This window comes from Perognathus longimembris, chromosome 6 (assembly GCF_023159225.1).
Source record: "Perognathus longimembris pacificus isolate PPM17 chromosome 6, ASM2315922v1, whole genome shotgun sequence".
NCBI classification, from domain to species: domain Eukaryota; kingdom Metazoa; phylum Chordata; class Mammalia; order Rodentia; family Heteromyidae; genus Perognathus; species Perognathus longimembris.
This window is the reverse complement of record NC_063166.1, coordinates 5,419,657-5,431,880: the sequence shown is the minus strand read 5'-3', so window position 1 is coordinate 5,431,880 and position 12,224 is coordinate 5,419,657. Positions and strand designations below refer to the sequence as shown.

Sequence of the window (12,224 nt, the reverse complement as noted above, 5' to 3'; positions counted from 1 at the left end):
CTGGTTGAACTGTAAATTGCGGCATCCGCCTCCATGGAGAACCAAATAAAAGGCCCTGCAAGGAAGTCCCCAGGGCAGCTCCCGGAGGTGTGAGAGGAAGCCCGGGGCTCTCTGCCCTGCACAGGGACCTCTGTGGGGGAAGGAGGAGATATGGGACCTGGGAGGGGGTGGCAAACCTTGGAGGTGGGCCCCCCCCTTCCTGTTTGTGTTCACAAGCAAGAATGCTAATTAAAGCACAACTTTGACTCTACACACCAACCAACAAGCAAGCAAAACACCCATAGCTGGGAAATGGCACACGGGGTAGCCAAGGGAAGGCCGTCTGAGGAGCTTCTTTTGGGGGCAGACAGTCATGTGGAAGCGGCGGCCTAGCCAGAGGTCTGTCTGATCACCTGGGTACCCAAGGGGTAAGATCCTACCATGAGGCAAGGGGGGGATCCTGCTTCTGAAGGGTGGATCCTGGTCCTACTGGGTTTTCACTATTGCCTTTGCTTTCTCATCACATCCTGAAAAAGCAGGAGGCTGGATGGGTGGATGCGGCGGGGGGGGGGGGGGGGGGGGGCATGCATTGACTCCAGGCGATAGGCAACTGAGGAAGGGCAGGAAGATGTAGCACTAAACTACTTGGAAGAATAAATACACACACTTTTTTGTTTCTCCCAAGGTGGCTTGCTCACTACATTTTGAGGATTTGGGAAAAACACAATTAACAAAAAATCCCACCTCCCCTCTGGGACCTGGCTTGGGCCCTTGGATTGTAAGGGGGCTCGTTAGTCTGAGGTTCACGGCCCTCCTAGGCAGCTCAGGCCCTTCCAGACACATTTCTGTTTTAGTCAAGGACGTCCATGGCTGGACAGACCGGAAAGGGCTGCTGTGGGAGGGAAAGGGGAAGGAGGCCATGGGGACAGCTTGCCGCTGCGTACCGAGGGCAATCCTGATGGGCATGCTCTTCCCTTGGTGTGGAGTACAGAGGGACCGCTGAGGGGTCCCTGCTCCTTTGGGGGATGCCCAGCAAAAGCTCGGTTACAGCACAGTGCCTATCCAAAGATGCCTGGAAATTCGGGCTTCCTTAAGGAAGGCAAAGGTATTTAGCCTTCTTTCGTGTCCACCCTGCGTTCCTCCAGCAGTGGGCAGCACGACGCCTTGCAGCTCCCTAGGAATATGGGGGGGGGGGGGAGGAGGACGGGGAAAATTGCCAATAGATGCCAACAGCCGACAGATTCCACAAAACTAATAGATGCCAATAGCCGATGGATCCCAGCACAGACCGCAGGCCAGGAGCTCAGTGCTTCCTAGGAACACGTGGCTTTAAGGGACCGCAGTGCCAGCCCTGGTCACAGGGGAGAGCTTGCTATCGGAGCCAGGGACTGCCCGAGACAAAGACAAGCAAATGACACGCCAGGAACCAAATACGGGCAGCGCGACTTTTAAGCCACCTTCAAAGCTAAGGATTTTCTTTTGACATTTTTGGACAGTTGGGGGCAAAAACGAAACAAAAAAAAACCCCAAAGACCCTCCAAAAGAAGACTATTATTTTTGTGACCTGTCAAGATGGTGTGGAGGGTTCGGCATCCTGGGATGGAGTCTATTAGCATTCAGCCAGCCAGCCCTGTTTGTTGATGGATGGTCTGGGTCAGCTGCGGGGCTCCGACAGCAGAGCTGAGCAGAGCCGGGAGCCCGCTGCCCAGCACACCTAGGCCATTTCGCATCTGATACCCTTCCCGGGAAAGGGCAGCCACCCCTGCCCGAAGCAGCGAGTGCCCTCTGTTTCCAGGACAGGAGGGCAGAGTTGACGCCTCTCCATGGACAACGTTGGTACAGGCTCCAGGGAGGTCCCTCAAATAGTCCAGCCATCTCCTTCGTTTCCCCCAGGGTAGCTCAAGGTCATGCGGAAGGTGGGGGCCTCGGTTCCACTGAACAGCCTTCAGGGAGTTAGGGGACCTGAGATCTGAAAAGGGCGGCCATCGGCGTGGGAACACTTGGACATCTTTGACAGCAGGCGGAGCCTCAGGATCTAAACCTTAGACGTTAGGGGGAGGCCCTTGGGATGGGATGTTTTGCCTCTTAGGGGATGAGGGTGCCCCAGTGGAGCACAGCTGGCTGACTTGAAACACCTCCTGCCTCTGTAGATCTGGCTGCTCTGTCCCTTGCTCGAGTGGGACTCTCGCGTTCCGGCTGGCAGTCCATTCTATACATCGAATTGGAAGACACTGCGAAGTCCTTAATACGGGGCCGAGGTCTGTAAGACTTAAGAGCGCCACAGCCAAAGGAGGAGGCTCTTGCTCAATCGTCTCATGGATTTGATTAACTTGTGACTTTCTCTCCAAAGTCTCCCCGGACGCTGGGAGAGGTGCATGCTGGGAAGGAGGCATTCTGGGTCCTGGGAATGGGCGGGGCAGCCCTGGCTGTGCTGGTGTGGTCTTGTTTGGCCACTGCTGGCCAGGGGCAGGGCCTGGGTGAGCTGGTGTGAACCCGGGGGGTGGGGCAGGGGGGGCGGGGAGGAAAAGAGAGACAGACAGACAGACAGAGTGACTGCGATGGAAGCAGTGACATCAACACCAGCAGGCTCCTTCCGGCACATTCTATGGAATGGGAAGACCCACGAGTCACAGGACAGGGCACCCAGGCCTTGCACACAGGGCTAGCGTCACACACACACACACACACACACACACACACACACACACACACACACACACACACACACACACACCCGTTCCGTGACTCTGGTCATGACTTTCCCAGAATGACCCCAGGAATCACACCACTGGAGAGCAAACAGAGCCGTGCGTATCTCAGGGCCTGCAGGCCGAATGCTCTCTGGGAAGGGCAGATGGAGGGGCAGGGCTGGAGAGGTGGGAGAGAAATCTTCACCCCACGGAGGCTTTGCGCCGGGGGAAGGGCTTTGAGCGTGTCCTGCGCCTTCTGGGGCAGTGCCTACTTCCTATCACGTGAGTATGCTCAGTGAAAGGAAGCATCTGGAAAATGGTGCCTCCGTGGCTGTGACTACTGAAGGAACGCCCTGGCGGCCATTCGTTTCCACTGGGAAGGGTCCTTGTACCCCGAACCCGTCACTCTGCAACTGGCAGAGGATGTGGCACGCGGAGCTGAGGCTGGAGCCGGGGCTCAGGGGGCTGCAAGAGAAGGCGGGGAGCGAGGAGGGAGGGCGGGCAGAGATGGGGCGAAGCCGCAGCCCCACGCAGCCCAGGCCGAAGGGGAAGCCACCGAAGGGAAGAGCCAAGGAAAACGGGGGTCGCAGCTCCTCTGCGCCTGCAGCTTGGGGGCCCTGTGTTCTTCTTGTGGGAGGCTGGTTTGTTTTTATCTTCTGGAAGAACCAAGCTGCTGGCTAATTGGTGGGGGGGGGGGGTTGGGGGCTGCTCCATGTTTTCCCCTGTCAGCTCAAAAGCACAGAGTGGCCCAGGTGGCCTGGCTGGGCATTCCAGCACTCAGAGTCACGCTCTGGCTCCCCCCCCCCACCCCGCCCTGGCCCACCATTGCATTTTATGGTTCTTTCTCTGTTTTCCTTTCTCACCTCCTTCAAGTGGATGGTGCTGGGCTGCCTAGCTCCCTGGGAGGGACTATAAAGTTTCCTGGAACAAGTGGTATAGAAATTTAACATAGAAAGAAAGCTCCCCCCCCCCACACACATCCCCCCAAGAAGGAGGAATATAAAAGTGGAACTAAGGGAGGAGCATGCACAGGAGAAGGAAGGGAAGAGGGAACTCAGGGAAAGCCCCGAAAGGACAAAACCTGGCAGATGGCGGCCTGCAGAGTCGGTGTGGGGATGTGTGGCCCGGGCGGAGGAGCTCACGGTCTAGGCGCTCCGTGTGTGTGGTGGGGACTTTCAGACTGCCACGTCCTCCAAGGATGGCAAAGGTCCATCAAGCAGGAGCAATACCGAATTCTTACTTAGTCCACCACATACACGGGACACTCCCTTGCCAGCCAGCCAGCCATACAGTGGGGGGAAACTATGCCTGAGAATAGGACACTTTTACCAAGCACAAGGATGGCAATTTGGGGCAGTAATGGCAACTGTATCGGAGAAGGAAACGCGCTAGGGCTGGAAGAAAGGAAAAGAGACCTTGCAACAAATACGAACAGAGTTATGATGTGCATTTGATCCATTTTGCTAACGGCCTGGAACTCACAATCTGCAGGGAACGCGAGGTGAGCGCCCACAAACCCCAATAGGAAGGAAGAGACAGGAAAGCCAGCGAGGGTGAAAAGTGGCATCAGATCTAGTGTGTGCCTAAATTAAGTAGACGGAACGAGCCTCTTGGGAGCCACGCGTCCTAGCGGAGGTTTTCCAGCACCTGTTCTCACGGCAGCGTGAGGGGAAGGCTCGCAAAGCAGGCGTGAGTGAGCCTAGATCCTCTCGGGAGATGACAGGCCGGAGGGGTGCATACGAAAATGAGGGGTAAAAGAAAACCCTCCAGGGAGCCAACTTGAGGTCCCAGGCAGAGCAAACGCACGGCACTGAAGCCAGGAGATGCAGAACTTGTGGTCCCGAGGCACCTGGAGGTCCCTGGGTCCCTGGGTCCCTGGGTCCCGGGGCACGGCCAAGGAAGGGGCGTGGAAGAGGGGCTGGAGGTGAGGCCGTGCTTGCATCGATCCGCCCTCGTGCACGGACACTGCTGCTTTGGCTTTGGGGAATAAGAAGACTGTCCACGCGCATGCAATGGGGACGCCATTTCTAATTTTAAAACTCTGGAAGGCTCAGGTGAGATCATCGTTCCGAGGGTCCCGTGACAAGAATGAGGAGCCATGTCTGTGGGGTCTCTGGAAGCCGGGACACACAGGGCCTGCCGGGCGCCCTGGGGAGAGGCCCCAGCCTGGACTCCAGTAGCAGGAGCTGCTCCCTCCCTGGGCGGATGCTGAGGACGGATTGCCCTGAGGATGGTGACAGCCCTGTCCTGGGGCTGTGGCCACTAAGTCCCGGCAGCCCGGTGACTGAACACAGCGAGACGGTCCCCTTCCAGCCTGGGGAACGGAAATTCCAAGGACAGGAGGAGCTCTTTGGCCTCTTTCGGTCTGGGGGGGAAGATGAGAGTCCCTGGTTGTGGCTGTGTGATCCCGGCCTCCACCTCCATCTCGAGCTGCCCCCCCCCCCCTGCTGCTTGGCCTTACGGTGTTAAGACCCTCGATGAATTACATCCACGAGAACACTATTTCCAGATGAGGCCCTATCCAGAGACCCCAGGTGGATCTGATCTTGGGTGGGATGAGGGCAAGCCCTGACCCCCGACAACAGCCAAATAGCTCAGACTACTGCACACACTGAAAATATTTCCCATATGCTGCTGCCTGTCCGCAAGTGCCGCCCCCCGACAGCCCCCCGTCGGTGAGGCGCGGACGCCCAGCCCCGGGCTGGCCCTGCGGGCTCCTGCGGCCTTCGCCTGAGGTTCCGTCCCCTCCACCCCGGGAGCCCTCGGCCCTCGGGGACCCCAGCCACCACAAGCTGATGCTCTAGTTGAAACCCCCTTCCAGAAGCTTCCTGGAAGGCCCGCATGTACATTCTTCCTGCTCCCCTTCGGACGGGAACTGGTTTTCCTTCCGCTTGGCGATTCATCCCGGCCGGCCGGCACACGTTGGGTTGTGCCGCCGCGCACCTCTCGCCTTTTCTGCATTTCGTCGGTGAGTTGGAGCCATTCTCTGCCATCGGCGGTCTCTGGTCCCCCCCCGCCCCTCCCCCCACAATCCAGGTCCCCAGCATCCCTGCCGGTGACTACGCGTGCGCTTTTAGCCCCTCGCCGGGCACCGCGCGCGTTGATTAATTTACGATCCTTCTAATAGCTTCTGGGGAAACCCGGAGAAATCCCGCATAAACCAGAAGGGCGTGGGAACGGACCCTCTCGGGACCGCCAGCAGGGCCAAACATGGGAGACAAGCCCAGCCCGGAGCACCCAGGACAGGCCGGCCCTGCACACCAGGCTGCGCAACGCGGCCGCCCCCAGAGGCAAGCGCATCCTTCTGGAGTCAGCAACGGGGCCCCCGATCGGCCTCCTCTCCCCTGCCCGGGTCGGGGTCCTGACGACTGAGTGAATGACAAGCAGCGTGGGTTCTCGATGCTTCTCTGGCCTGAGGGTCTGCCAGGCCCAGGGCTGGCAGCGGGCTCTCGTGGGAACGGCTACTCACCAGCGTTGTTTTGCTGCTTGGTGTTTTTGATGTAGGCAGAGAACTTGGAGAAGATGTCGATGCCCGCCGTGTTGGACTCGCGGTGTTTTGCAGCCAGTTTGGGGTACCTGGAAGGAAGGCACAGTGCTGTGGGTGACAGGGAGACTCGGGGCCCCTTAAGCCTGGCCCCATCTCAGTCAGTGAGCACCCCTCTCCCCCTTTCTAGCTGGATCCACCCACAGATTGTGTTTTCCCAGCATCCTGTGGGGCCAGGGGGGTCAGGCAACCCTGGTGCAGTGCTAAGAGTTGTTGTGGGGTAACACGGCCTGCCGGACAAAGAACCAGAATGTGAATGGAAGGGCTTAGGGGTACATCTTTTTTTTGTGGGGGGGGGGCCAGTCCTGGGCCTTGGACTCAGGGCCTGAGCACCGTCCCTGGCTTCTTTTTGCTCAAGGCTAGCACTCTGCCACTTGAGCCACAGCGCCACTTCTGGCCGTTTTCTGTATATGTGGTGCTGGGGAATTGAACCCAGGGCCCCATGTATAGGAGGCAAGCACTCTTGCCACTAGGCCATATCCCCAGCCCCCCTTGGGGGTACATCTTGAACCCTGAGACCACGAAGTAGGATGCAGCAGTGAAAAGACGCTCATTCACATCCCGACACAGAGGTTCTGATACTTCCGGGCCACATGAGATGCCTGGGCGCTGAAGGCTTCCGGGAAGCACCGGAGGGGCTGCGTGCTACCGGCCAGGGGAGCCAGCAAGGTCAGCCTGCCTGCGTGGAGTGCATCGCGTTGACCCGGCAGCACCGCGGACAGAAGCCATTCTAGCTTAAACAACATGGCGCGTTGTTGGCCAGGGAGATAGGGCACGGGGGCCTGGTTATGATCATCATCACCAAGTAACCTGAGGGGAATGGCTTTGCAGTGAGAGCTATTTGTATAAACTCATGTATTTTTATGTATATATTTCCTTCTTGTAATGCTTGGAACCAAGAAAAAAAAAACTTAAGAAAAACCACGGTTTGCCTTTGGGGGTGCTGAGATTTGTTTGAACTCGGGGCCTTTTGCTTGCTAGCAGGTGCTCTACCACTTGAGCCAGGCCACTATAGAACTGTTCGCTTTAGGTTATTTTTCAAACAGGGCCTCAGGCTGGGCACTCATCCTCCATCTCTGTGTGTTCCCCAGCTGCGATTATAGACAAGAACACCATGCCTGGACTCTTTCTATTCTATTCTATGGCCTCCTTCTATTCTATTCTATTTATTCTATTCTACTCTACTCTAATTCTTTACTTTTCTTCAACTGGCTCTTTGGCTAGGATTGTCCAGTCTTGGGCCGCATAGTTAAGTACCTATTCAACCTGAGCGATACAGTCACTGGCCCGGTCTTCACCACCCAGGCAGAGTTTGCTCAAGTGGAAAATACTCTGCTCAGCCACTGAGGTTGTACAGCTCATTTGTTCTGATGGCGGAGCGCCACCTAGTGGTCTGAACTTGAACTCCGCGTGGCGGCTGACCTGTCTGGGGCCATTCATTGCAGGTGTTACTAAGAACTCAGCCTCTTGGGACATTCCAAGGGCCGGGGACACCTTAGCTCTTGGTGCGTGCTCTCCAGTTGTCTGACTGCACGCAAGCCCGGTGGCCATGCTTTAGCTTGGCTCTCTGGGTTCTTAACCCAAGGGTCTATACTCTAGGATTATTTTAAACAGCAGTCAGCTCTGGAGAGGATGCGGGGGAACAGGGTGGACGGGAGAACTGGGGCTGGGAAGGATCTACACAAGATCAGCTCCTGGTTTTAGAGATGAGAAGACACAGAGGGCCCTGGAAGAGAGAGAGTCACCAACAAGGCCAGTACCTGGTGGAGAGGGGGCCCGGGGTCTCCCGACCCCCGCTTCTAAACCCTAGAAGCTCCAACCTGCCCACCGAGAGGAAAGGCCAGGCCCTGCCCATGCCCAGAATCCTCTCACACTTCCCTGCTGAGCCCTCGCCGGCTCAGTCCAGAGTCAGACATAGCTTAGAAAATAAAGGATATTTCCTGGATGCATCATGTTGACAGCAAATGCTCTGTGGAATCAAATATGATTTAAAAAGAATTGGAACGTTTGCATTCTGGTTTTCTCTTTAAATAAAAAGATAATAAAGTAAGTGGACACAAGGACTCCCGCAATGCCTTGGCGTTCTGGTGTACTTTACACACAGCCTATAGAAACACATGGCTGAAGAGCAGCCAGGAACAGCCACGGGGAGGGTGGCTGCCCCCGAGAGACCAAGAAGGCCCGACCGGCCCTTGCTGGGGGCCTCTGAGCTCAGGCCGCGCGGCCTCCCAGCCTGGGTCTGTGGGGAAGGCAGCCGAGGCTGTGGTTGTGGACAGGCAGGTGGGTGTCCCAGCTGGGCACCAACGTTTCCTGGGAGGTATCTGCAGCCTGGGCCCCTGGCTGAGCACTCGGGGTGGTCTGAGGACATCCCAGGAGGCGGGGATGGATGGATGATGCCCTCACCCCTAGGCCCCCGCACCAGCTGACTTCTGGAGCTGTGCGTTTACCAGCTCCAGGCTTCCTCTGATTAGACTCTTGCATCATGGGGTCACCAGCAGAGTATGAGCATGCTCTATCAAATCTCCTCCATTCCACCACAGTCTAGAAAAGGACCCGCAGAGGCAGCGGTCGAGCGCAGGGCAGGTGGCGGGGCTGGCCAGGGAGGAGAGGAGGGCGTGACTACAGGCCACCCCACCCACCCTTGCCCAGATCAGGAAACCATTTCTGAGAGACGATGAAAAGATGGTGAACCTGACATGACTGTCTTCAGAGGGAAGGTTCAGGGATGTGTGGGGCGCAGTTCTGGGGGTCCCTCCGCCCCTTTGGGATCGGGGGTTGGCCTCTCACGGGGAAGGACAGCCTGGGTTCCAGTCACGGGCAGAGGAGGAGCCGGCCCAGGGGCCATGGCACCCCTGGCAGAGCGACAGGGGCACCCCACCTCGTCTCTCCACCGTCCTGGCAAAAACCCACCTGGAACCCTGCGCCTCCCGGCCGTACCTCCCGCCCTGCCCTCCTCCCCGGCGGAAGCAGGCCCTCCTGGGTGGGGAGGTGACTTCTAAAGGAGAAAGCAGCCTCTAGGGCCAGGCTTTCTCCTCTCCGGGTCTCCCAGTCAGAGTCTAAACTCTCCTGAGTTATTGGAAACTGTGTGTGTGTGTGTGTGTGTGTGTGTGTGTGTGTGTGTGTGTGATTTTGAACCAATGCCAACAATCAGTGAAGCCAAACCCCAAGAGTTCTAGAAGGAAGGAATTGGCCCCTTCAGAGCCCTTCCACCCAAGCGGCTGACTTGGAGTCTGTCCGGCTCAGGATGTGCGTGGCTTTCGAAATATGAACGTGAGGCCGACCCAGCGATTCAGCGAAGACTCCCATGTGCAGTTCCTGCTGGGCAGATTCCGACAGGCTCCCCTTAGCTTCCCTCGTGGAGGCGTGGGAGTGTGGAGCTCCGCGCGGGGCGTCCCAGTGTGGATGGCAAAGCTCAGTTTTGAGCAAGGGAGGGTGGCGGCCTACGGATCACTTAGAGCCTGCCTTTTCTTCATAGGGATTCTCTGTTTGTGCAATCGTGGGTACGCCACTCCATCTTGCCATATCTGATTGCGAAACAGCCGTATCGGCCAAGTTCTACTAGAACTATGCCTGTGGATGGGCTACGTGTGTGGACAAAGAAACCAAACTCTAGGATGAATGCAAGAGGGAGAGTGTTCAGTGGCCACGTTTCATTCATTTCTGGGTGCTAAGCAGGCCCTGGATATTTCTTATCCTCCTCTCCCATTGTCTGGCCACTGGCTTGGCCCAGTCCTTCTTTTAGTCCTGCCCAGATTCTTCTCGCTGATTTCTCCACCTCCAGCTCTACTGTCCCTCGTGCCCTCTACCTCCCCCCCCCCCCCAGTCCCAAGCTCATGCAATGTTGCTATGTTGACGCTCCAATTACAATATTCTACAAGGTACCAGTCTAGCGCCTGTAGTTTCGGAGTCCCTCCTTCTCCTTTCTTCTCTCCCCAAGAGACACTTCTATGAGCCCCCACCCCCTACCCGGGGTCACGCGATTTCCCAAGAGGAACTGCTTCCGGTCAGATTTTCATGTTTCATTGTGCCTGGATCAGCTTTCTGACCCTCGGCGTGGTTTCAGCCAATGGTGTCCCTTTCCTGGCTTGCTTTCATTGCCTCTGACGTTTGCCTCTGGTTCTAAAATGAGGGAGCCTTGGTCTGATGCTGGGGTCTTCCAGTCAACTGGGGTGAGGGAGGGGTGGCAGCCTTTTCGGGGCTCTGGAAGTCACTCTGCGAGGGCGGGACCTGCTGTGTCACCTCCGTAGGCGATCTGGCGTCTAGGTATCTCTACAGGACTCATCCTGAGGTCGGCAAGCACTCTGCGCACAGGTGCCCCGGCTCTGGTGGGAGAAGCCGCCGATGGAAATCCAGCTTCCCTGGGTTCACCCCCTTCCTCTTACTAGCTCCAGAAAGAAGAAGTTCCTTACTTTTCAGGGGTCAGGGTCTCCTCCAGGAACTCCTCGATCTTATTGACGTCTGTCTTCACGTCCCCATTGAAGGTCAGGAACGGCGGGTGAGTGCCAGGGGCCAGGTTGTGCAAGTCAGCTGGCTTTCTGCAGAGAGAGCGAGATTCCGGGGTTACCCACACCAGGGGAACCTAGGGTTCGTCGTAAACAAGACTCTGTATGCTACCCCAACACGCTAAAGGAGATTTCTGCCGGGCCATGCAGAGAAGGGGAGGCCGGAGAAGGGGCTGAAGGCACGGGGAATCCATGAGCGGAAGTCAGTGGGAGGGGAGAGAGGGAAGGGAGGGCCGAGCACTGTGGAGAAGCGGAGGGAGTCAGAGACCACACGCATCTGCTCCCAGCTTTGACCACGAGGGAGAAAGGCCGGGCTCCGCCTTCTAAAGCTTCCCCACTTACTAGCTCCACAAGAGTCTGCTGTGGATAAGTCCAAGCTTTAAAGATTAATGAGTTAGATTACTTTCAAGAAATAGCTTTGAAGACAAAAAAAAAAAATGTTTTTTTTTTCTGAAAATTTGGGCCATTTGTTCAAGTCAGAGTGCCCCCAATTCTGAGAAAGTTTAATTTGGATATCTAAATTCCTCCATTGGTCGGTCTTTTTCTGAGCTCACAGAATACTTGTGTGATCTACAGTCACCCCCCCCCCCAATAGCCTTGGGCTGTCCATGAAATTAAGGAAACTATTGAATTTTTTTTAAACTATTGAATAGAGATGATGTGTTCAGACAGGGTTTTATCGCTAACATGTGAACATGGATACCCTACAGGTCCTTGGTGAAAATTCATGACTTTATGTCTGACGGACCCAAGGTCAGTGCTATTATTCAATGGACAGCAGGTAGGCTATGACCAAGGAAATGACGATGACGATGATGTAGTTGTACAAAGGGGTTACAATTCCATAAGCCGGGCTATGAGTACAATGCTTCTTGGTATGACTACAGGTTCTGCATGGAGAATTTTCTGTAATGGCTGTGAAGATATCCAAGAGAAAGCCACGGGACTCGCCATCTGTGATAGAATAGCCCCGACAGTACGTAGAAAGTTGTCAGTAGTTAAATGCTTTTAGTGACTACGTAAACAATACATACGTTGTTACTTTAAAAAAAAAAAAATCTCCTGAGTCAGCGATAGTACCCATTTCTTTAAATGACTTAGCTGTCATCTCAAGCCACAGATAACCCATTTCCCCCAGTAAATATGACTTTCGTTTATGTTTCCATACATCCAATGAAACGATGGGACTTCCATGATGAGCCCAGAGCCAGGCCCAGTGCGGCCCTGGTTGGTGCTGACCACCGTGCTGACCACCTGGGGGAGGGACTTCCGGCAACCACGGCAGAAGGATGGTGGTCCTCTGGTGCCTCCCTCCAGGTGTTGAGTGCCAAGGAAGGATGGGACCAGGCAAAAGGGAAGGCACAGAGAGGGAGGAGGAGGAGGAGTCATGGTGGAACTTCCCGTGGAATGGGATGGGATGGGATGGGACGTAAGTCATTCTAAAGGCTCTCTCTGAGCAGCCAAAGTTCCTTGAGTGAAAAAACGTAAGATGGAAGAAGTGTAAAGAAG

General features: G+C 56.0%; 1 protein-coding gene across 2 annotated transcripts in view; it reads right to left on the bottom strand.

The window, feature by feature from the left end:
- The window catches only part of Clic5 (chloride intracellular channel 5), an 86,703-nt gene that overhangs the window by 16,244 nt on the left and 58,235 nt on the right, over nucleotides 1-12,224 (bottom strand). For both annotated transcript variants that reach the window (XM_048347675.1, XM_048347676.1), the window contains exons 3-4: nucleotides 10,623-10,748; nucleotides 6,139-6,245 (exon numbers count right to left, since the gene is read on the bottom strand). In XM_048347675.1, the coding sequence (XP_048203632.1) occupies nucleotides 6,139-6,245; nucleotides 10,623-10,748 (233 nt within the window). The remainder of the gene's footprint in view (nucleotides 1-6,138; nucleotides 6,246-10,622; nucleotides 10,749-12,224) is intronic.